The sequence below is a fragment of the Eretmochelys imbricata genome, chromosome 5, assembly GCF_965152235.1.
Source record: "Eretmochelys imbricata isolate rEreImb1 chromosome 5, rEreImb1.hap1, whole genome shotgun sequence".
NCBI classification, from domain to species: domain Eukaryota; kingdom Metazoa; phylum Chordata; order Testudines; family Cheloniidae; genus Eretmochelys; species Eretmochelys imbricata.
The window spans coordinates 45,231,568-45,258,134 of record NC_135576.1 but is presented as its reverse complement, the minus strand read 5'-3'; the positions used below and the strand labels follow the sequence as shown (position 1 = coordinate 45,258,134).

The following is a 26,567-nucleotide window of genomic DNA, read 5'->3' as shown; positions in this document are numbered from 1 at the left end:
GTAAGATTCTGGCTGTCAAGGAGCAGGAAATAATTTCTAAAGATTTTTTTCATACTTGGATAAATCCTGTGGTAGGCGGTAAGATCACAAGGAAAAGGCACTGTTGTTGTAGCCATACGGGTTCCAGGATATTAGACAGACAAGGTGGGTGAGGTAATATCTTTTATTGGATCAACTTTTGCTGGTGAGAGCTTGTTGTGTAAGCTTGTCTCTCTCATCAACAGAAGTAGATCCAAAAAAGGATATTACCTCACCCACCTTGTCTCAGAAAGAAAACAGCAGACAAGTTGGATGCTGGGTTCCTGATTTTGGACAGATACAGGTAGTCAAGGGAGACAGAGATTCAAACACATGACAGATGTGTATGATTGCACAAACCGGTAAAGTTTATGAATCAGCTGTGATCTCGTTTACACAAAAATGCTTTTATAATGAAATGACACAGTACTTCAAAGATCTAATGTAGAACAATCCACATTAAAGAGTTCAGTTAAGACAACCTGGATAACAATGAGGAAATGGAATATGAGAGGTCACATGGGAAGAATTTGATCCAATTTCTTTGTATTACTTGACTTTGCTCTCAGAATGTTTGTATTGGTCAAATATAGGTTGCCTCAATTATCCATGGCTGTATTTCAGATTGTTATTTATAACTCTATTTCTCTCCAAAGTATTTAGTTTTACCTTAAACAAATAATTCAGGACTTCCTCTTGCCTTTTTCTTTTAGTTTTTTCTGATTATGATTTTTCTAAACGTATACATAACTTGCTTTATGTTAAGGGTATCCTAAAAAACACTAAAACAATCAAGACCCCAGAGATATTGAATAACATATACATGAATGATCTTTAGGCATAAAGGTCAGCAATGAAAGTTACCATAACACTCCCTGAACACAAATAATACATTAAGTCAACTCAGCTGAAGTTGATGATATCATCACATCTGAGCTTTTGAGCCATGCAATTACAGGGGAAGGATTCCCACAGCCCTGCCAGATTCCTCAAGGGGATTAGCACTTGTCTGATTGCAACACACACCAAAGACACTGTTAAAATATCAGTGCATCAATCAAGAGGAATTTGGAGGCTTTGAAGTTTTGTTTTTTCTTAAAGACAGTGTGGGGAAAAAAGAAGTGATTACAGTTATTAATTTAAGTGCAGTAATGCTTGTTTGGTTTGGTGATGCAGTTTGATGACTTGTGTTTTATTCTCACAAATGATCAGTCATAACAAGTCGGCTTGGAAAGGCTTTTAAAAAAATTTAAAAAGACAATATTGATGATTATTTCAAAGTATTTCAGTTTTACCTGAATTTTTTGCACTAGCAGGAAACTAATCAACAAAACACAAAACAAAGTCAAAATCATCTTTCACCTGACCCTGACACCAGCTGGGACGTTGACAGCAGTTTGGAGCCTGGGTGGGGAGGGGATGGACAATAGTGCTGTCTTTTCTCCCCATGCCACCAGGCTTCATGCTACCGTTAGTGTTCCCTGGTGTCAGGAGTTGCTGAAAAAGCTTAAGGTGTCTGGCTGCTATTATGAATGGGTGTGTAGAACCCTCCAACACCTTTCCCTCCCTGCCTTACTCCACACTATAGCAACTGCTTTATTGGTAAGCAGTCCGAGTTTTCTTAGTTGTGAATTTCTGTCATAAAGCACTCCCTGATCAGCATGACACCCACATACATTTCCTGTGAACATGAAGGCTCAATGCTACAGTTTGCTATGCCAGCCTCATTCAAGTCAACAGGGTTCTATGCCGGTGCTGCAGTATCTCCCTGACAAAGAATTTCAGGCTTTCGTTTGCTAGTCGAGATGTACAGTTCTGTCCATTCTCCACCTATTTTTGACAGGAGCTGAACGAATCAAAAGGTGTTATGTACATGTATTTACACATGGACCACTCATGCTGAAAGTATTCGGATTCACTGAATCTCAATCCAATGAATTACACTACGATTACATAGAATATATACATCCAAGGAGGCCAACGCACTTAACCCCCCCAAAGGATAAGTATCATCACCATTTTATAGTGAGGCAAAATGAGCTCCAGAAAGGCTGAATTACTTCCCCAGCGTCGCTCAGTGAATCAATGGCAGAGTTGCGAATAAAACTAAGGTCTTGATTCAGAATTTAGTTTCTTTGGTTTTTTTAATCTTAAATAAATACACGAATATCCCAAACTCAAAGTCAGGCATCAGAATATAAAATAAATATCCAGAGATTAAATTCAATATGCAGCAGATTTACAGTGTTATGTGGGATGTAGGAGTCCATTCCATTCCCAGTAGCTAGTTTTTTTTAGTGGGTTGGGGGTGCAGTTGTATTTTTCAATTTCTAAAATGGAACTCAAATTTCTAAAAATTGTGCCCAGAAATTATACTCTACCTCACTGGAGCTCCTGCAAGTTTCCCAGAAATCCAGTGATTTCTTCCATCATCTCTCTCTGTCTCACAAGTTAGTCTGCAGTTACTCTCCCTTTCCTTCTTTGCTCCTCTCCAAAGCCATTTACGGACCAAGCAGGAAATGACTGCAATTTCTTGTTTTCCCTCTCATGTCTGTAACCTCTGGACACTGGCATCAGAAATGATGAAGAACTCAAAGTACACAACACACAAAAAATGTATACAGATAAGACAAGGAGTTTTGCTATTTATCTCACTCTGCATATCTGGCTTTAGTGGAGTCCATCATGAAAGCTGAGGAAATAATGCACCTCTCTCTCAGCAAGAAATCCCAGAAGGTCCTTGCAGGATTGTGGAGTTTTTTCCGATATTGTGTCCTCCCCGTTTTCTGGCGGAGCAGATCTTGCTCCTTACATGAGTCATCATGATAGCAGATATTACTTTGAGGTATACAGGAGAATCAAGATGTCAATTATTATTTGCTAGAGACCAGACTAGGGAAACGTGACTGTTACATCCCTCCTGAACGCACAGGGTCAGATCCTCAGCTGGTGTAAATAAGTATCGCTCCGTTGGCTCCAGTGGAACTACACTAGTTCACACCAACTGGCCCATACTGTGATGCTGAAGCATTCCTAAAAGCTTGGAACAATATTGTAAAGCTGTTTTTAGGACTCAAATCCTACGCATCCACTCAGAACAGTGAGAGCACAGCAGCTCTGTGTACTGCAGGAGATGGACATAGGCTATGTTGTGCAGGATGCAGAATCTGGCCCTAGGAACATGCAGATTTGAGTTTTCACCTCTCTGTATTGTGTTACAGTAGAACATAAAAAGGACCTAATTGCATCAATATTTCCAATTGCTACAGCATATAAAAATTCTGCACTGCCTTCAATCTTTTGTTTTACCTCTCCATTGAAGCGTGCATCTTGCAGTGACATCTATGGCAGATTACAAAGCAGTATTCCTACTGCTAGCCAGAGAAAACTGTTTTTTTGTTTAGACTTTAAGGTTAAGATTTGCTCACAGTTACAATATGTTTTAATGGTATCTAGTGTAGTTCTCTAGGACATGAACAGAATGATTGCTATACAAATTATTATAATAGGGTCTCAGTTTAATCAGCATCATCACTGCTAAAGGAGACAAAAATGGATGTTTATGTGGATTAATGTGTGGCTAATGCACATGGTAATAATCATTTGGAGTTAGAGACATTCTCAAAATATGAAATTTGAAACATGTTCTGAACTTTCACAAAGTAGCGATTAGGGGTGTTTGGATTTTGGGTTGGGTTCATCTCTGCTTTATATGCCTCAAAACATGTCTTCAAGAATATTTGTGGATTATTAAATATACTTTCTTCCTAACAGGGTGTTCAATCACTGTTGCTCTTTAAATAAAAGCAGTGACCCTACTAGGTCATTTCCAAGATGAGGAATGGTGCAATTTATTGCAGCTTTGTTTATCATTATAAATATAATAAATATTTGGAAGGAAAAGCTTCCCTGTCATAAGAAAATGTAAACTCTAAAAAATTCTCCATAAACAGCATCAAAAGCACAGTGAGAGATCAATGCCCCATGTGTTTTAGACAGAGGAAATGTAGAAAAGACCTCTTATTTAATGAGAAATTCTGAGACACTGTACACCTGGGTTGCCACAAAGAGACACAATCTCTCAACCATTCAATCCTGTAAATGTTCCTTCAGGGGGCACTTGTTTCTACTGCAAACATAAATGAAAAAATACAATTGTCCATATCTTACCATTCAGTTTCCTCCACTTTCATTCAAAGAAAATCCAGTTGGGATGTTTTTAATTAAACTTGGACATTATATAAACTTCAGTATTTTACTCAGCCAAAGGTTGTGTCTTTTCAACTGGCTTATATGTTCCAAGCAATTATTTCCCTCTCCCTCAGCTCCTCCGTTACCCCGACTCCCCCAAGCCTTTGTACTGCTTCTGAGGGGTGCAGGAAGTACGTATCTGTATTGTAGCTTAAATGAATTATTTCTCAAAGGTCTGTATTAATATGCCTAGTAAGGAATCTATTGGTCAAAAAACATTTCCTGCCATTTCCTGAATCTTTTTTTGTTGTCTGTATTGTTACAGACATACTTGCTGACAGGCATTTTGAAATAAATTACCAAAATAATTGAAACTGGCATAATTATATTGTTATTTTGACAAATAAAATATGCAGAATTTTAAAATATTATCCACAGAATTTTTAATTTTTTGGCACAGAATTCCCCCAGTAGTAAGAGATGTATATTGTACTAGAAGTGGATGCTGCACTTTTAGAAGGACCATCATTTCGATGAATCATTAATTCAGTACTCTAATGCTCATTTTCAAGTGGCATTCCAGAAAGAAGTTAAAATCCCATGATACTTTTTGGTTTCCTAGCCAAAGTTCCTTCACTCATTAAAACAGGATCTATGCCCAAGATTGTATGTGAGGTACTACTACACCTGCTTAGTTTGTTTTCACAGTCACTGAACTCTAACTCATTGCTTTACACAGCACTTCACGAAATCTTGAGAATGAAAAGTACTATAACAAAAAGCAATTCTGTATTTTTACCACTATCCAGGATACCAGAATTTGTCAGCACAGAACTGTGGCTTTGTTGCAGTAACTTGTTATGGATTTGAAGACAGGGCCATACGAGCACTGTGTTCCCTAAAACGAAATCCAGTGATTCTTTTTGACTGCACTGCTTCTAAGTATAGCTCTGCAGACAAAATATACCAGCTTTTGTTGCCATTGAGTTCAGCCAAAAGAAAAGGGACCAGCAATTGGGAGTTGGTTTGTTGATTGCAGCAGATGTTCAGTTTTTAGAACACTGGCAGCAGGGAAGACCAGCACAATGAAAACAATGCATCATCTTGTTGGCTTCAGCTAACCACAGTATGTAATTATCAAAGAAGCTGTTACTGTACTAGTCTATGATTGGATAACTGAATCGTTTTGATTATCCTGTGCCAAAATCTTTTTTGCTGTGCTCTGTAGCAGTGCTAATCTGTCTGCATGATCTCAGATATGCATTGTGTAGCAGTGCAAGATTACATCTAGAAGCACCAGACAGGGGGATGCAATGCATTTTGGGGGCCCAATTTCCTCTCTAAACTATATAAGCAATATCTCCAAATATAACTTTGAACATATGACATCCAAATCTGTATCTCTTATTATAAATTCCATTGACTGTTTGCAGCATTCCATGTGAACTGTTTGCAATAAGTTGATAGAGCAGTGGTTTTGATATGTACAGTCAGTTTGAAAACTGTTTAAAAAAACTGACTGATCAGCACTTCCCAAACTATGCCACATCTTAAACTTGCTTTTTCTTCCAGTAAAACTCTTTCAGTTCACAAGGCAGTATGTTTCCATTACAGACTATATCTCATTTGAAGATAGATATCCACACAGTCCTACACAGTTTCTCCATGTGCCATGTAGTGTCATTTTCATGTATCCCTTTTTTGTTGTTGTTGTTTTGCCTTAGGAGCCCAGCTCCTTCCAAGTCTCTCTGGTGTCTCTGCTGTTTATATACACACACGTTTATTTCCCAGGTGGTCTTGCCAGTACCCAGGACTACAAACATGGCTGGCACGACTGCATAAATGGCCTACATACCCTACTCTGCAGCTCACCCAGATTCCTTCCCTGAGATCACTTCCTCCCCTTCAGTGATAATGCCCCCTGTCCTGGGAAGAGTACCCTGCAGGTACTTAAAGACAAGCCTGGAATGGAGTTGCACTGGTGCAACAGGATTCTCTTCATAAACGTCAAAGGCTGGTAGGTTCCCCAATAAAGAACAGAGTGGGAGGGTTTTAAGGAGAGTAACGAGTGGGAGCATCCATGGTAGCATGACTTCTATGGAGCTGTACTACCAAGGAGCAAGATAGGGAGCAGAGAATCCGAGGGGCAGAATTGAGGCAACATGGATCGCTAGTGGATGTCCAAATCTATGCAGATCTTGATGGCTAAAATCCTAGCTTTTTCTGCGATGAAATTTTGAGAAGTAAGCAGAAGGCTTCCTTCCAGCCCTATTTAAAGAATTCCTAGAAAAGTCCATTTAAAAAAAAAATATCAGAGTTTCCTCTACTCTAAGCAGATTGTTCCCAGAGGAGCCTGGGACCATAGACTCAAGAATAGGATCCAGATCTTCCAAGTTCTTTTCCTTGTCCTGGGCCTTGCCCATCCTTCATCTTATATCTCTTTAAGTAAGTAGTAATGCACAATCGTGGGTATCCAGCATAACCACATTTCCTGAAGTGCAATTGCTTTTCTAAAATGTTACAATTATTTTTAATGTGTCAAAAAAGCGCCTTTCAATTTTGAAACATTTATAGAGTTTTGTTGGATCAAGCAAGGATTGGAAGGCTTGGAAGGCGATGAAATGAAGTTTTCTTCTGAGGGATCATGATGCTTGTATTTTTGATTGTTACTCAAGAAACCACAACATGTAGAAAGAAATCTGCCCTTCGAGAAATGAAACAGCTCAATGGAGAGTTTAAAATTCTTTTCCCTTGCTGCCACCAGCTTGAATATGATAGCCAGTTTCTTCCCCCCTAAGTCAGGTCAACTTGAAGGCTTTAAGAGGAATCAACCAAAAGAAAAAAATAGTGTAGGATATTTTTATCTGAAATAATAGCTGAGTAAATGATGAATTTCAAGATTTTAAAATAAAATAGACGTCTTAGATTGAAAACAGTGAGGACAATAGTGGAAGGCTGAGTGACTGACAGTGGCTTACCTCCTTCTTCCTGGTAGGTGGAGTCATATCAGCATGATGTAACAGCGTAGATTGTGGAATAGGGAGGGAAGGAGAACAAACATGCAACAATTATATTTAATTCTGCAACTGAGGCTATACAGACTTTAATCCTTTTAAACTAGGGGATAGATAGCATAACTGATAAGAAAGTTCAGACAAGTCAGTTTTTCCCCCCCATTAATTCATCATCTATTTTCATGGTATCATGAGTGTGAATAACAGCCCTGCAGTCAGCTCTAAAGCTGTCAGGATGACATCTGTACATGTCAAAAGTGGCTGTTGTCTGAGAGCTGAAAGTAGTGGGTTTTTTTAGTCTTACACACTTTTGTAGTCAGAGTCCTAAGGATATCTTTGGGGAAAAGAAACCTTAAAAGTGATAATAATGAAAATATCTTAGATTCTTTCCCTTGTGTTCTGTTAATGAGGTGTTATGATCTCCAGAAAGATAAACTGACCAACAAGCCCTGACTGAAATGTGGAAATAAGAGCCAAATAGGTGGAACCTTTGCTAGCTGGGGAGGGATAGCTCCGTGGTTTGAGCATTGGCTTGCTTAACCCAGGGTTGTGAGTTCAAACCTTGAGGGGGCCATTTAGGGATCTGCAGCGAAAAATTGGGGATTGGTCCTGCTTTGCACAGGGGGTTAGACTAGATGACCTCCCGACGTCCCTTCCAACCCTGATATTCTATGAACATAGAGGCTTCCTTTAATAAGAAGTATTTTATTTCTTTCCCCAGATGTATAATTAATGAATTATAACAAATGGAAATAGTATCTCCAAAAACTAGAGAGACAAGGTGGGTGAAGTAATGTCTTTTATTAGACCAACTGCTGTTGATGAAAGAGACAAGCTTTCGACCTTACACTGACCTCGACAGAAGTTGGTCTAATAAAATATATTGCCTTGTCTCTCTAATATCTTGGGATTAACACAGCTACAACTCCTCTAAAAAATAAAATATATGGGGTACAGCAATACTTCTCCTCTCCTCTCTTAATCAATTGTTTAGACACTCACGCTTCTCAAGAAACATCATTAATCTCAACAAAAAAACCCTTAGAACCTAAAAATTAAAACTCTAATTTTAATGGAAAAGTTAAAAGTGGTCTCTAAAACACCAGTTTGAAACACTACATCAGTACAAAACAGATAACTGGCAATGCCCTTAGAGAAGGGATATGTAATAGAAAAGGTCTTCAAGAGATATTAGCAGAAGTTGGGAGCTTTGTGAAGCTGATGCAATAGCCACCAGATAGATGAAGCAGTACTGCCATCACTTGCAACCTCCACATTGTGCTTTAGCTGGCAAAGAAAAGTGCTTGAATCTGTTGCACAAGAATTCAAAACTGCACTGCGAAGCACAAGAAAGAAGAAATGAATTGAAAAAGGCAATGCAAAATGAAGGGATGGCCAAAAGCTATTAGATGAAGGCAGTCTCTGCTGTGGTAACAAAGGCACAAAAGCCCTAAAGAGTTGGTACTCACAGCCGAGGTGGGCATAAAATCAAACCAATGCTCTAACCATATGTCAGCAGTGGACATGTGTATAGCTAGATCTTTGCCCAGTGGGAGGAGGCTTTTACACAAGAGATTTCTGAATGCATCCATTACTGAACAGATTTGTATGGCAAAGCTGAGAAAATGTAATGACAGCTGAACTCAGAAACTGGCCTCTCTCTCTTCTCTTCTCTTTTTTTTTTTTTTTTTTTTAAAACCTGTGTGTTAGCCTCCTATAAGATCTGGCCACTGGCAAGCATGAAATCAAACATGTGACTTTAACTATGAAAGAACTGGATAACCTTGCCTCTGTGACTCATTAGAACTTTCTAAGTGAAGTAATATTTCCCAGCTGGCCAGCAGCTTTGACCCTCCATTTTAAAGACATATAACGGACAAAGAACACGAAAATGAGAGATTTATGATTTTAAGTGTGTTTCTAGTACAATCAGGGGGTGACATAAGATCCCCAATACTGCTTAAGAAGCAGCAGATTTGAATAACCCAAGGGATGAAATCACAGTTAAAAGGGTAAAAGAAATGAGGTCAAAATATATGACTAGAACCCTGAGTCCGCAATTTTCAGGTTGCAAATGTAGTAGTCTACATCCAAGGCCCCCAGGCTCCAGTTGCTGCTGGGTCACAACGGGGGTCATCGTCAGGGTAGAACACAGGCACAGAGTGTTTATAGTAGTACTGCAGCCGGGAGAGCAGTTTTTTCACAACGCCAGGATATTTTTCAGACAAGTCGTTTCTCTCCTCAGCATCTTTAACAACATCAAAAAGCCAAAGTTTCTTTGTTGGTGGGTCAGATGATAGAATCTTTGATTCACTGAACAAAGGTGGTGGTGGGAACCAGTGGCTGCAGCCTACAGAAATAGGAGCAGATAAGGGATTAGATCTCAGACACCCAGGGAAAGAGTAGCCTCATACTTGGGATTTGGTGTTTAATATGACTTGTTTAATTTCAAAGAAATTCAACTGAAGTTGCCTCCAGGAATCTGGTTTTCTCACTGCAATGTGAGCACAAACACAGATTCAAAAACCATGACTTCAGGAAATACATTGTAAATATTTGCCTACTTTTAAACAAGGCTCCTCCCTCCTAGTTTTTACATAGTAAATCATGAAAGTTGAGAAAGAGAGTAAATTACGGAAATGCAAAGTTTATTACATATGAAATGGGATGAACTGGCAGCGAAGGTAAACCTCTAGGGGAAAAAAAAAGATCATTTCATTACCTGGATACCCAGTTAGTAGTTTCCACTTTCCATGTCGAATTGCAGCATGTATGGATATATTGAAGATTGAATCGTCCCATGGAAAAGAACTATCCTGTGGTGAAGATGTCCTGTTGTCAATACCAGGACCTTAATGAAACAATAAGATAGATTTAGACATATTTTGTAGTTATAAAGATTTTTTTAAGGATTTTGTTAGGAAACAAACCAATATAATGTAATATTGGAATACAAACACATATTCTGCAAGACACTTATTCCACATAAGTATAAGTGGCTATGCTACAATATAGAACTGACAAACTAAAAGAAAAAAAAACAGGTTCAGAGTTAAGATTACCACTTCTAACATTCGTGATATTTATTTATACACTTGTTCTAACATAACTGTCTAATATTTTAAAACTCAGATCTTCAACCATACAAAAGCTTTGCATGCCCACATAAATTGTTTGTGCAAATAACATATTTATATGTACACATAGGTCGCTGCACGTGGAAATACCAGTTTGCATGCAAATACAGTATTTGCATATGCAATGGCCTGTTCATGTGCATTTTTAGAGCAGAGAACCCAAATTTTAAAAATTGATGCTATGTATCAGCCTGTGTTTGTTTTCCACCATCTACCGTTACAAGGGAATTCTTGTGATAAGATCAGAAACAATGACGCGAAGAAATGTCAAGAAAATCCAGTTTGATGCTGTGGCATCTTTCAGGAGGTAGTTTTATTATAACATTTGAGTTGGAAACTATCAAATTAGGGAGCCACAGGGACTGGTGTGGTTGGTTTTTGCATCTACAGCTCAAAACAGAATCAGTGGGATGTGAGTTACAGCTGGTATAACTGTTATGTCAGACTGGATGCTGAGAGTAATACTGGAGATTAAGCAGAGAACAAATCCTGTAAATCACATGAGGCAATATAAAATGCATTTTATTTAAAAAAATGATATATGCACTCTTAATTGATTTTATATTTATCAATAGATCCACAGATATAGAGATATAAAATCAATTAATAGCACATATACCTTTTGTAAAATACAATTTTTGCTCAAACACAAAGTTCCATTAAATGATGTATTATTTTTCACTACAAGTTATGGTAAGTGTATTTCTAAAGAACACACAAGTATTTTAGTTTAGTTCAGGATTTCATTAGTAATTTTGTTTTGCTAGTCAAGTCCAAATGAGCTTTCAATTAGTGCAACTTTTTGGCTCTTTTAGCAAACACATCTACAAAGTATGAACTTGAATACAACTTGTTTGAAATATTTTGAATAATTTATACACACGCACAGAATTCTGTCAGTCATAATCTACCTACTGTAATACTCTTATCTTGTGCCAAGAACTTTATTATCTGTTGCTCAGTCAGGTATGTTGTTTCAGAAATAGTACAGGTCAACTTTCTTCAGAAATTGCAGCTACAGAGAGATCTGTATTCATACAAGAACAGCATATGCTATGTGACAGATCTATCTATGGTGCATTTATCAGATGCTAAGCACTACAGTATCTAAGCACCAGATGCAATATTAAGATAAGCATAAATATTACTGATATGGTCTCTACCCTTGCCATCCTATAGTTTGTCCCCTTACACTTGGATCTTTCTTCCTGCATTAGTCTTTCTTTCTCCTTCTCTTCCACTCCACTATATTCTCTGCCACCTCCAAAATAAAATTCTTCAGCTTCTGTTATTGCAGGTGAGCTTCTGCCAAACCCCCCACCCAAACACTTAGAAACAAACAAACAAAAAAATCAAATTCTGCCAAGTCTAGACATTTACTCTTGTATCATCATTGCTAGTCCTGTTCAAGTGGTGGAGGACTGTTTGTATACAAGATGGACTGGAGTGTGATGGGCTTTGCCTGACAAATGTAGGATGTAGAAGTTACAATAATTCAGTCTCGAGAGAGTGAAATACTGCAGCTCACCTTCTCCATACAAAATGCTCCCTCTACCATCAATTATCATAACTGCAAATAGGAGCCTCTCTTTCTCTACAGCCCACCAACTGAGCATTCCCCAACAGCACTATTTTCCTCTCAAATGCCTGTTTTTTGACACTATAGCATTTTCACTGTTATAAGAAACAAGTGAAGTTTCATTCAAAAGTTGCTGTTTTAATATTTACTGCTACATCAAATATATTGGTATCAAATGTCATAACATATTTGGTGTAGATATTTGATGGGTAACCAAAGAAAGCATTTAAATGGCGTATCTATATAGGAAAGATAAAGACTTTTGAAAATTTTATCCCTAGTTGAACTGACTTAGGAGCCTAAATCCTATTTTCAAAACCGATTTAGGAACTTAGGAGCTCAGTGGGATTTAGGTTCTCAAGTGCCTATGTCAGTTCTGAAAATGGGACACAGATTTCTAAACCACTTATGCACTTCTGAAAATTTACCCTAGATCTTTTTTCTACTACTGTGCATAGTCTCTGTATTAGATGCACTTTACACTGTTGGGCCTAAAGTTTCAAAAGTAACTAATGATATTCAGAGCCTAATCTGGATCTTTAAGGGGCCTGATTTTCAGAGAGCAGGTGCTCAGCACTTCTGAAAATTAGGCCCCTTTGGGGGGAGGGATAGCTCAGTGGTCTGAGCATTGGCTTGCTAAACCCAGGGTTGTGAATTCAATCCTTAAGGGGGCCAATTAGAGATCTGGGGAAAAAATTGGGGATTGGTCCTGCTTTGAGCAGGGGGTTGGACTGGATGACCTCCTGAGGTCCCTTACAACCCTGATATTCTATGCTAAGATGTGTCAACTTGTACATAAAAAATCAAGTCATCCAAAAATGCTAGTCACTTTAAGATTTAGGTGTTGAATTACTAGCATGATTCATATTTTACTTTACCATTTCAAAATACACACACGAGTTTAGAAGTCCAAAAAAAGCACAATTGAGTAAATTATGTAACCAAAGCCTGAATGATGACCAGAACAGGTGTTTCTTTTTATAAAAGCTTATAAGTGTAATTGATTGGAACATCATAATTCAACTTGCTAATATACAATCCTATAAAATACATGTGAGCCAACCAGTCAATTTTGAATGAACCAAAAAAATTGTTTATCTACATGTTTATTTGCACAAGTGAATTTGCAGAAAGACTTTTGGGTACATTGGTCTTAACGTGTGGGGAAATTGCAGCTGTAAGTCCTTGCACAGAAGATAAGAATACTGAATAGTTCAATATTAAAATTTTGGTTTTACTGTATCTTTAAAAATTACATATACAGCATCATCATAACTTTAAAATAAATCTCAAAAGACAATCCCATTTCCTGTACAAGCGGTTTCTCCAAAGAGATCAGAGCCAAAACTCACACAAAGCATGTGGTAGCATTGCTAACATAAAAAGAACTTTAAAAGTTAAGGGTAAGAGAAGGATAGAGTAAACCGACACAGGAACATTGGCAATGGCTATCCACACAGATAACAACAAACTATATCAGTGTAATCTAGGAAACAAATCAGGTATTCACTCGAGGCCTGAGTCTCATTTACAGCAATATAAATCTAGAATACCTCCATTAAAGACAGTGGAGTTACTATAGATGAATACCAATGTAACTGACCCCTAGATTATATTTTAATTATATTTGTACAATTTTACATTAAAAACCAGGACTATCAACTAATAATTAATATTTGTCATTATAAGAACATAGGATTTGTCAGACAGAAGAAGCACTTGGGTATATCCAGTCAAGCATCCTGCTTCTAGAAATGACTAATATCTGATGCTTCAAAGGACAGTGAAAATACTCCAAAACCTCCTTACTTTACCTTCTTACCCTCTCTCCTACTTGCTCACTCTGTTATCTTCTTTCACTTGATTTTGCATCATCTGTCATGCCATCCCTTATGCTTGGGAAAAAAAACTTTCCACATCCCCTTCCTCCTTCGAAGCCCCACTTCAAATCCGTTGCACTGTCCCATGGGTGCTCTTGTCCCAGGCCTTGTTCAGGTTATATTGGTAGCTCTTCCAGACAGAGAACTAATCTTTCTATGTACTTCTGTACATTTACAGCACTCTGGGTAACCCAGTACATCTAACCAAGTGTGCAGTGCTTTATCGAGATGGGGAATAGGGAGAATGATTCCTTCCTGACCTCTGTAGTGAGCGGCATACACATAACAGGTAATTTGTGTTCTTTTAGCATGTACAGTTATAGTTATTGATCAGACTTATCCAACTCTTAATATCTTTTCATGGTATTTGACTGTCGCTTCTGATGTCCAGAAATTCCACACACACATCATATATGCTCCATAAAGTATAATTTCCTTTAATTATTCTAAATTACTGACCATTTAAAATAACTGAGTAACCTCTTGGTTCTTCTGATATTATTTAGTGGATGTAGAGAGGAAGGGACTGATCCAGTTATGAAGGGACTACCTTTTATATCTTTAAATATCTCAGTCAAGTCCTCTCTAATGCTTCTTTCCAGGCTCAGTTATTCTGGTTTGTGTCACCTCTTTTTCTCTGTGTCTCATCGTGCCTGTAAAAGTCTTCATTTCCCTTCTCTGGACCTTTTCAAAGTGAAATTGGAGTGTAAGAAAAAGTATGTCAGACACAAACTGAATCAGAAAATGCTGAAGAAAAGCACTACACATGGTATTTATTATCCAGGCTGGAAATTTCAAATCTCTCCTCATTTACTGTTTATATTCCTTATGACTTGTTTCAAATTGATTCAATCTTTATACTTTCAATTGGCAGACAAAACAACTCAGACAAATATGCTGTGACAATTTACATAAAAAATTTCAGAATAGTCAATGCCCATTCTGAGTGGATTTACAGGACAGAGAAGAGAGATAATCTGAACTTCAACTCTTTTGAACCAAAGTTCAAATTCCTTTTCACCCAGTCCAATATATAAATTTGTAGATGGAGATTCATTAAAGTGTGATAAAAATAATTATAGAGAATATTAATTAGAACTTTGTTCTCTAATCTTCAGTCATAAAAAGATTAGCCAGCAGATAAAAGTGAAAGATTTCATTTTTTAAAAATGTACTATGGATATAGTCTCTCACATATCAGTGTGTATACAGGACACTTACAAGAGATGTAGTGAATGTATATGACTCATTATTCTCCCCACCCCTTTTCTCCCCCTAAACATAAGGCTAGCTCAAGTAATTGGTAGAATCTTAAAGAGCTGAGATATAAATAGCCAGTACATCTATGAAAGAAAAGGAAAACTAACCTAAAATATTATCCTTCAGTGTGTGATTAAGATGATGAGAATGAACCATGCTGAGAGGAGAGTTTTTTTAAATGGCAAGAGATCAAAGACTACAGTTTTCTCTAACATGGCATTTTGTGAAATCCCAACCACATAAGTTAGAGGGTCCAAAAAAACATTGCTTGAGGCACACTGTATTCCTATGCAGTGTGGGCTCATATTCTAGTGTGTAAGGAATAAATCTGGGAGTTTCGAGAATAATTTTGGAGTAGGAGGAAATAATGTTAATTTAATACTTAGTTTGGAAAGGGAGCCCTGTCCTAAGAGTTAATCCAAAATGGCTGTCAGATGAGCCATGTCTCTGCAGGCCACTGTGTTCGAACAACAAACTTCTGTTGTTTGTAATGAGCTAGATACAACTGGTGTCCAATGTGGAAAGCAGAAGCAGACTAAGCTTATACCTCCATTTCCTTATCTATGAAGTAGGGATGGTAACACTTATCCACCTTTGGAACGTGCACTGGATTTATTCGGAGAAAAGGTGCAAATCATTACCATTTTCCACAGTTTGTAGTAATATAATATTCCCATACAATAGGACCACAGACAACTATATGACAGGGAAAAATATAATCATAAAAGGCTATAAACTTCATCACAAACCAGCTGATGGAAGAGAGAATAAAGCAATTATTTTAGATCTGTTCCTGTTCTAGCATAACCTCAGAATAGATCCTGTCATAGTTTAAAAAGCTGAAGAGTGCATATTATGAAAAACCACTGAAATCCAGGATGAGAGGGGATTCCAAATTGACTGTCAGTCTTTCCAATAAAAACTGGAAACACATCTAAGACACATATTAGACAGGTGCTATTGTTCGAGGCCAGTTACATAAAGTGCATTTAATGAATTCCAACAAGTGCTAGAGATGCCATCATCGTCTTCCCTTCCCCCCCCTTCTCTCTCTCCTTCCCTTCCCTCCCTCAGGATAGTCTGCCACGTGCATCATGCTCAGGGATTCCCTTAGTAACTACAGGTCATCTCTACATATTAAGACTCCTGGACTAATAGAGAAAATTACATCAGCTCGTTGAAATTTTCTGCCAGGTTTTCTGGTTACGTGATCCTCTCTCCCCCATTTACTCTTTTTTCAATATCTTCACCTATTTCCAAGTAATTCATAACAAGATCCAAACAGGAGATCAAAATCTTTCCCCAGTACAGTATAAACCACTTAAAGTGGACTAATGATAGAAGGGAGAGATAAGAGGTATGCGTGCCACAGCTCTCCTTGCTTGGGCAAATAGATCAACAAAGCATTACTATTGAGCTATTTAGGGTCAGCCATGCTTTGAGGAAGATGAGGAGCCCTAGTGAGAGATCGCAGGGACCTCCACACCTTTGGCTAGGATGCACTGTACACTCCCCCAACACAGATTCAGATCCTTAGCCAGTAGAGAGTGAGATAAAACTTTCACATACCATGCAGGGCCAAACACAATCAAGTCCTTAATCTTTAGCTGACATGGGCTAATAAGTGTGAAAACAAAAATCAAAACTACTTAAAGTTATAATTTTAACAGTGATCTCTCTTCTTCCGTGTTTTTTAATAGAGACTAAAATCAGCAAGTTACCTGAATTAATGGAAAGATAGGCTTTCAAAAGGCCGGACATTGCCTGACAATTACCAAATCCAGAAAAGATAAATTCACCTTGTAATTACAACTTCTTATATTATGCTGGGACTCTGATCCAAGCCATTATCAATGATTCACAATTTTTTTTTAGAATTTGTACCACTATTTTTGCTGAGAGGGATGAATGGGTTGCTAAATCTCAGAGCAGTCTCTTATTTAATACTTGAAAGGGACCTTTAAATAAAACCAGAGTTTATAGAGTCACTGGGATTTTTTCCAAAAGAAATAGTTGTAATTTAAAAGTGATTTACATAACCTTCATACTCTTTCTGATCAGGAGATAATAAGTAGTTCATAACAACCACAGAGGAGATCTATTAAAACAAAAGTCAGAGACTGGCAAACCAAAAATCACTTGTGTATGAAATCAGAAGGGAGTGGGAGTATCTACTAGTATTTCCAGTAGTGGGTGTTAGAGTTATCACACCATTGTAATTGCCCAAGAAATCCCGATTGTATTCAGCAGCTTCACAGGTTCTCATAAAAATGGTAACAGGATCATTCTCCTGTTGCTTCCATTAAAATAGATCCAGGGTTTTGCACATCACAACTGCTGTTCTCATTTAAACCATTTTACTGTCTTCTCAGGGTTTGAAACACCTACTCATATGGCATTATTAAATGAAAGAGTTGCTCCCCAATGGTGCAAAATCAGAGGTAATATTTTTCCATTCACAGGCTCTGCAGACTACTGTGAATCTACCAGAATCTGTTTTTTTGCACTACAATATCAGAAGTGGTGGGTGGAGAAGGAGGACAGAACATCTTAAATATTACGGAATTAATACTAGCTTGACAAAAATTAAGTAGAAAAACAGTTTAGGTGTAAAGGTGGCCTTTTACCTCTACAAACCACCCTGTCTAGTCACCACATATACCATACTTTTGCCAGAAGCTAGGAATGGACAACAGGGGATGGATCATTTGATGATTTCCTATCCTGTTCATTCTCTCTGGGACACCTGGCATTGGCCACTGTCTGAAGACCCAGTGTGGCCGTTCCTGTGTTCTCACTTCTGGAATGTTTGGCAGATCCAGTTCTATCTGATTAATGTCTAAATCTTGAACAGTAGGAAAAATGCAGCCCAGGGTTTACGGGCTTGATCCAAAACCCACTGAAGTCCATGGAAGTCTTTCTATGGACTTCAGTGAGCTCTGGATCAGGCTGTTGAGGCATCAGCAGTAATGTGCGGGGAGCCTACACCATATCAGCTATGAATCACTTGATCATCAGATATAAAAGCAAGTAATTAAATATCTAAAAGCATATAAAATGTTGTAGATAAAGCAGCTATGTATTCAAATGCTTTACAACATTAAATAAAAAAAACCTCAAAGAAATTACATAAAGACAGACACATTTTTGCACACAACACACAGATAACTGCATCCTAATTCCCTACTGGCATACATAGCTGTCCAGTCTGCATCAACAAATTGGAAGGTTTATTACTGCAATTATGAAAATTTGGTCATTAGCTTCTGTCATAAATATAAAGGGAAGGGTAAACCCCTTTGAAATCCCTCCTGGCCAGGGGAAAGCTCCTCTCACCTGTAAAGGGTTAAGAAGCTAAAGGTAACCTCGCTGGCACCTGACCAAAATGACCAATGAGGAGACAAGATACTTTCAAAAGCTGGGAGGAGGGAGAGAAACAAATTGTCTGTGAGTCCGTCTATATTCTGTCTTTGCCGGGGATAGACCAGGAATGGAGTCTTAGAACTTTTAGTAAGTAATCTAGCTAGGTACTTGTTAGATTATGATTTCTTTAAATGGCTGAGAAAAGAACTGTGCTGAATAGAATAACTATTTCTGTCTGTGTATCTTTTTTGTAACTTAAGGTTTTGCCTAGAGGGGTTCTCTATGTTTTGAATCTAATTACCCTGTAAGGTATCTACCATCCTGATTTTACAGGGGGGATTTCTTTATTTCTATTTACTTCTATTTTTATTAAAAGTCTTCTTGTAAGAAAACTGAATGCTTTTTCATTGTTCTCAGATCCAAGGGTTTGGGTCTGTGGTCACCTATGCAAATTGGTGAGGCTTTTTATCCAACATTTCCCAGGAAAGGGCGGGTGCAAGTGTTGGGAGGATTGTTCATTGTTCTTAAGATCCAAGGGTCTGGGTCTGTAGTCACCTAGGCAAATTGGTGAGGCTTTTTACCAAACCTTGTCCAGGAAGTGGGGTGCAAGGTTTTGGGAAGTATTTTGGGGGGAAAGACGTGTCCAAACAGCTCTTCCCCAGTAACCAGTATTAGTTTGATGGTGGTAGCGGCCAATCCAAGGACAAAGGGTGGAATATTTTGTACCTTGGGGAAGTTTTGACCTAAGCTGGTAAAGATAAGCTTAGGAGGTTTTTCATGCAGGTCCCCACATCTGTACCCTAGAGTTCAGAGTGGGGGAGGAACCTTGACAGCTTCCAATTAAAAATGGACAAACAAATGAAATTTAGTTTGCTTTTGACTCATGCAATCATGTATAGGCATTATAGTCCATATAGGTCTCTATTTAGGATTTATAAAATTGCATCTATTACATTCATTTCTGGGAGCACGTTATTTTAAAAACCAAAAAAATTAATGAGCATTAACTAAAAAGATTCTCAACCCCTGAAATTAAAAACAAAATTAAACACCAATACATCCTGTCCTGAGTCTGATAGGCAAAAGCCTAAGAAGACAACTGAGTTACACACCATCCCCTGAAGGCTAACAGATGTGGAGTCCCTTGAATCAATAGGGAAAACAAATTTGAGTAATTTTTTCCTGCACTGCACCAACCTCAGAAGCTGAAATCTAAAAACTGTTTGTTCAAAAACAGCAACTGTTCTCCTCTGCAGTAATGAGCAACCAGGAGAAAGAGGGGCAGTCTCGCAGATAGCAGGGACCCAAACCACATGATATTTTACAGAGCCATAATCAACACTTGAACTGTACCCAGCAGCAAACAGGAAGCTAATGCAATCTAGGGTGCACAGATGCAACATGATCCCTATAGTTAGACCCATATGAGCCACTATATTCTGAAGCCAGTATAGCGTGTATATGTTCAAATGTAGCCTCATGTAGTGCAAACAGGAGTATTTCAATCTGCAGGTGACAAAGACCTAGATGAGAGAAAAACAGTCAATGTCAAGATAAATGCCTCCTGGGGTATTCAGAACCTGGGATATAAGAGCATCCCCTAGATTGTGAATTTTATTGGCAAAGGGTGTGCAGAGACCAACCCCTGCCATGAAGTTGCTTCCTTCCATCAACATCTTGTTCTTCTTTGCAATATGTCTGAATGAACATGTATTCAATTCAGTATCTCTGCTGGTCACTGAGAAAGCCACACACATTGCATCCTCTGGGCAAGAAGGAAAGACGGAACTGCATACCATTAGACGTAGAATTGTGTATAACTCACACAATGACAGCACCACAACCCAAATCACTTCACTATCTCCTCCAGTTGCCTAATATATCATATATTTTGAATAAGAACTGTGCCAGAACACAACCCAAAATAGGAGATCATACATCAAAAACTGTGCACAGTTGCAGGCACCACACTGCAGACAGGATATTAAAGAAATGAAAAAGGTGAAGGAGAATGCAACAAGAATAATGAAGAGTTATAAGCAGGGATGGGAAAAGGTCTGGAGGTTCTGCTATCATCTGATATATCCAACAAGAGGAAATGAAGTGAAGCTAAGAGAACACCAAGAGTTCACGAGGAATTGATTTACACAGTGGATACTTAACATGAAGACTAAAAAAAGAACACAGTTGTGTTATCAAGAATTGTATTAGCAAGATCCGTTAGATGGTCACCTTGACCACTTGTTTATTGTCCTCCTTCTCCTAACCTTCATCTCTCTGTTGCATCTTTCAACTGAGGGTAAATTTTTCATAAATGGTTTAGGCAGTTTGGGGCGTAGGTTGCCATGGCAAGTCAAGGAAGTCTTAGGCTCTAAAATGCCTAAGTCACTTTTCAAAATGGCATTTACAAGCCTAAATTGCATAGGTGCTTTTAAAATTTTTACTCTGTAAGCTCTTTGGGTTAATAAAATAAACAACAACAATAAATGGACATCCAAAGACAGCAATGGAGACTGCGGTCAAGAACGTATTGTTAGAAAGAGCTACATAAGCACTTGCAGGAAAAAATGACAGGCTACAAACTAGTCAAACAGGTGGCTAGATTCATGGCCTCCTTTTCTCCCAAAACTTCCCGTTACATATAAATAGTAAAAGTGATTAGAACAGTGGATGTTCATATTCTACCTATGATCAGCAATATGAACAACAAGGTGAGAGCCTTACCCTCAATCTGCAAGCAGATGACTGAAAGCCTTTTTGGTTCATGTTCAACCGTAAGAGAATGAGACGAATAATCAAATCCAGCTCTCCTGCATTACAGGAATGCACATTGGCACGAGGCTGTCCACCAAACTCTCTTGTGCAATAAAAGTAGCTTCCTGGTTTTATTAAAACACCACAAGATGGCAAAAGACAGATCAAGTTAGATCTGCCATACTAAATCATGATATGCTAGATTACTATACTTGTGTATTATGACATGTAGAGGGGCTTGATGTATTTATCCTGATACTAATCTGATACAACAAACAGTAGTCTAGTATTTAATCATCTGATACCCATTTCACATAATTTTGTGAGAGCATTAAATCACTGATTATATGCTCATTTACATGACAAAAGTTAGCAAAAACAAAAGTAAATAAAGCAAGATTGTTTTGGGAGGCTATATATATTTTTTTAGTTCTGATTCAAACACATTGTGTACTGTTAGAAGCTATTTTTCCATGACAGGGCATGTGCATTGCAGTAAATATGTTCTTTTTTCAGAGAGCCAAATTAAAAACGGTTTCTGAAGTTTGGGTAAATTATCCTCACCCCTATTATGCACTTTATTATTTTATTTCACCTTGACTTCAAAAACAAGTGCCTGATCTTGCATGATGTTGAAGTGACTTCAGTAGGATTTATGGGTGTTTGCCAGAGGCACTCAGCAACTTGAAGAAACAGGCACTAACCCAGAAAACAAAAGTAGTTGCATTTTATTTGGCAATATTCAAAATAAGGAACACTGTTTTATTTAATGTTTTGGAGAACTGTACATGAGCACTTGACACACAAAGCAATACTTTCTTATCTAATTATGAAAATAGACTTTTAGTCTGGCACCTGATTGGCCTATTGCAAAGTTTTGTTTTACCATTAAAGACATCACTAATAAAAAACTCCAACTCATTCCAAAACAGAAAGAACTGTAACTGCAAAAAAGGTTAAAAAAAAAAAGATGACAAAAATTCTACGGTTATGAAATGTGTAAGTTTCATAACAGAAATTACACGCACCAGTAGGGTCTTTGGATTTTATTAGGCACCTGATTCCATGCACTACAATATAATGTTGAGCTAATTTCATGCTCTTAAATACCCAAGACAGTAACTGGCTAATAAAAACTTTGGAAAAATGAGATTTGTATAAACACAGTGACTATCAATTGGACTATAAATGGATTAACAAGCAAAAAGGTGAAAAAAAGATGGAGAGACAGATGTACTGAAACACAAACACTTATACCAAGAGTAAATCTACTTATGTGATTAGCTACCCAGAAATCAGTGCTCATCTGAGTAAGTTTTAGCAAGTAAGAGGCTACCCAATACTAATTTATGTCTCACTGCACAATTTAATGCATACTGTAGTGGAGTTAATCCTGCTAAGAATCAGAATATTATACATGCATAAAGGATGCTGCCTAATCCATATGCAACTGTAATAGGAATTAGACCTTTCTGAAGTGTTTCTTGGACTTTGACATGGAACATATCCTATTCAAATCTTTTTGATCATTATAATTGTGTCTGAAATGTTGTGCATTTAGTATTTGTCACAAGTGTCCTTTGTTTGTCAGGAGACGCTGTCGTTATGCAAGGGACTTGTAAAAGCAGATAATTTTGCTCTTTTTATCTCTCAGTTCAGAGATCTCCTTTTGAAGTAAACAGCTCTTTTCTAAGATTGGGCTGGAAAATTAAATATTTTTGAAGCAATGTAATAATCAGCACAATGCTGAATATTTCACCCATTTAGTCACTGCACAATAAAGCATGCAAAAATGTACGTGTGGGTGGGTGGCAACGAAGGGGACAAGCTGGGATGGAAGATCTGTCCACTCTGCTAGACAAAGGCAAAGTAATGGATCTAGGGGGTTATTAAGTGAGAGAGACAAGGTACGAACTCATGAAAGATGAAATAATTCAGTGTTTAAAGTGCTCTCCAACCCCATTTCTAATGTGTTTCACTCTGGACCAGAGGTGAAAGTAAGCCGGTATGCCCCGGTACGGCGTACTGGCAAAAGCCAGTGCACCATACTGGGGCAGCCCAGCTTCCACAGGGAGCAATTTAAAGGGCTTGAGGCTGCCAACAGTGGCTGGAGCCCCAGGCCCTTTAAATTGCCTCCAGAGCCCCGCTGTTGGAGCCCTGGGGTAGCGGCTGCGGGGCTCTGGCAGCTATTTAAAGGGCCCGGTGCTCCCCTGCTTCTACCGCCCCAGCCCTTTAAATAGCCGCTGGAGCCCCGCCGCTGCTACTCCAGGGCTCTGGGGGTATTTAAAGGACCGGGGTGGTAGAAGCAGGGGAGCCGCAGGCCCTTTAAGTAGCCCCCAGAGCCCTGGGGTAGTGGGGGCCCTTTAAGTAGCCCCCAGAGCTCTGGGGTAGTGGGGGCTCCAGGCGCTATTTAAAGGGCTGGGGCTCCAGCTGCCTCTGCCTCTGCCGCCCCAGTCCTTTAAATAGCTGCTGGAGCCCTGCTGCTTCCCCAGGGCTCTGGCGGCTAATTAAAGGACCGGGGCAATAGAAGCAGGGGAGCTCTGGGCCCTTTAAATAGCCCCCAGAGCCCTGGGCTGCTGCTGCTACCCCGGTGGGGGAGGGGGGCAGGAGGAGGAGGAGAAGCGGGGGGGGGGGGGGCAATTACCTTACAGGGTGGGCTGGGGCTGGTTCTGACCCCCTCAGCCCTGCCCCTTCTGCCCTAGGCCCTGCCCCTTTTGGGGGCCAGAGCTGGACCCAGTGTACCGGTAAGTTGCTCGACTTACTTTCACCCCTGCTCTGGACTGTAAAGAGATTGCAGTAAACATATAGATACAAACACTCACTTGAGAAGTAGAACAAATTTTATTGCACCAAGACTAAATGAGTCCCTCACAATGACTTTTCCTGGTGCTCCTTAGCTTCCTGGTGCTGGGGTCTGCATTCCATGCAAGGTTCAGAAAAACTGTTTTCTACTCTGAACCTTCTTTGGTCATTAACTTTGGGTAATGACCAAAAGGACGAGATCACGGATACAAGCGGTGGAAATGAGGTTTCTCCGCAGGGTGGCTGGGCTTACGCTCTGAAACAGGGTGAGGAACTCTGCTATTCGGGAGAGCCCCAGAGTAGAGCCGCTATTCCTCCAGATTGAGAGGAAACAGCTGAGGTGGTTTGGGAAGCTGGTAAGCATACCCCCTGGGAGGCTTCCTTTGGAACTCTACTGAGCACGGCCTACTGGGAGGCCCCGAGGCCAACCCAGGACATGCTGGAGGGATTTTATCTCCCAGCTGGCCTGGGAACACTGTAGGATACCCCAGGAAGAGCTGGAACCTGCTGCCGCCATGACCCTCACCAGGAAAAACGGCATAAAGGAAAAAGAAGAACCTCCACCTTCTTTGGACTGAGCTTCTCTGACTGTCCAACAGTTTACTCTAGGAGTTCTCAAACTTCATTGCACCCTGACCCCCTTCTGACAACAAAAATTACTACATGATCTCAGGAGGGGGGACTGAAGTCTGAGCCCACCCAAGCCCTGCCACCCCAGGTGTGTGTGTGTGTGTGGGAGGGTTTCAAAGCCAGAGCCCCACCGTTCTTGGTGTGGGTGGGAGGGGAAGCCAAATCCCAAGGGCTTCAGCCCCAAGTGGGGGGGCCTGCTAACTTAGCCCTCCCCCCACACTCAGGGCCCAAGTCTTTGGGCTTCAGTCCTGGGCAGTGGGGCTCGGGCTTCAGTCCTGGGCCCCAGCAAGGCAAATGCCAGCTCTTGGTGACCCAATTAAATGGGGTCATGACCCAATTTGGAGTCCTGACCCACAGTTTGAGAACCACTGGTTTACTCAATAAAGGGAGAAGTCCCCCAGGCAAACTGAAGGACCAGTCCTCTCCCCACACCCTCACTAGCCTATACATTTCACTCCTTTTTTCTTCTCACGTCTGCTTTTTCTGCTCTCACTCACACATTCACCATACTTTCTAGAGTGATGCTACTGTCTGCAAGATGGCAATCCAAATGAATAGTTCCCTCCAATGACCCAGTTTGGAACTGGACCTCCTATTTCACCTTTCCCTTAACAAAACACTTGATTTACATTGTTTTAAACATGCTTCTAGAACATGAATCATTATATACATAAATAGCCCAAATATCGCCTCATTCTTCCATAGCCCTACATATGCTCTCAATTAGAGCTCTCTCTCTCACTTTCTCTTTTTCTCTCTCTGGTAAGATACATTCTGACATTGTCTCCCAGCTACATTGACCCCCATTAATTTTTTTTTTTTTTTTTGGTATAAAACACATCAAATGCTGGGCTCTCGAGAGTAATGGCATGGTGAGAATGGAGTCCTCTTCTGTATATTACATACTTCAGTTAGCCTATTGTTTTTGGATGGCTAGTGCAATATTTAACAACACAGGCACAAGGACTGGAGTAGCTCAGCTGTGTGAAACAGGACTGTTCTAGGTAAGTAACTTAAATTCCCACAAAAAATACAAATGCAAAAAGAGAGCAAATGTGTTAACCCATTTTTTGTCTTTTGAACAATTCCTGGGCAATTGTGTGCAGAAAAAATTAAGGGCTCACTTCCCTCCTCCTTAGAGCCTCTAGTTGATTCCAGGAGGGATGTAAACCTTGAGGGAGGAGAAAACATAAAACAAAAACTTTAAAAAACACCAGTTTTTCAGCCAGCCTCTAATTTTGTGCTTACAAATTTAAACGCTCAAAGACAGGTGTTTGCTTGCACAAATCAGGTGGCTAGAGACATAATTACCTAATTTGTACACGTAAATATAGGTTTGTGCACGTGTGTGTGTGTAGAAGTTCACAATTCTGTAGAAGTTTGAAGTCACTTCTGAAAATGTTCAGAGGAGTGTGTGCATGTGTGCTAATATTAAGGACTCCGTGCTTTGTTGACTCTGAACTTCTTAATTGTCTTCTGAAATTTAACTCTTAACTATGTGTGTGTTTTCTAGAGACACTAGCCCATTAAGCAGTGAATTTACAGCACTCTGAGCACCAGAGAAGTTGTTGTCCATTTTATGTTAAATCCATATGTGAATTTTTTTTTTAAATTACTACAGAAAGGAAAAAAAGACAGCAATTATTTCCAGAAATACTTTCTTTGCAACCACATGAATCAGTAAACTGTGGAAAATGTAGGTTCCCTGTTGATGCACACACATGCAAGCATCTTCTAAAGGACCAATACAAACAATGCATCCACAATTATAAGTTGCTACTAGTCATCAATCTGAGAAAACCAAGGCTTCATCCTCCTTCACTGAATGACATGGTATGGGGAATTGCTGAAATCTACTGGGAACTTTACAACATATATTTTTCAGCTAACATGGTAGCTATTTCTCATTGCTCAGAGTGTGTGGGTATATATGTGTGTT

General features: G+C 39.2%; 1 protein-coding gene across 3 annotated transcripts in view; it reads right to left on the bottom strand.

Moving 5' to 3' along the window:
* Positions 1 to 9,105: 9,105 nt before the first annotated feature.
* Positions 9,106 to 26,567, bottom strand: part of ARSB (arylsulfatase B) — a 102,919-nt gene continuing 85,457 nt past the window's right edge. For 2 of the 3 annotated variants that reach the window (XM_077816991.1, XM_077816992.1), the window contains exons 7-8: positions 9,946 to 10,074; positions 9,106 to 9,573 (exon numbers count right to left, since the gene is read on the bottom strand). In XM_077816991.1, coding sequence (XP_077673117.1) covers positions 9,308 to 9,573; positions 9,946 to 10,074 — 395 coding nt within the window. In that variant the 3' untranslated portion in view covers positions 9,106 to 9,307. Of the gene's footprint in view, positions 9,574 to 9,945; positions 10,075 to 21,811; positions 21,896 to 26,567 lie in introns of those variants that run through there. The other variant, XM_077816993.1, reaches the window with a different exon arrangement.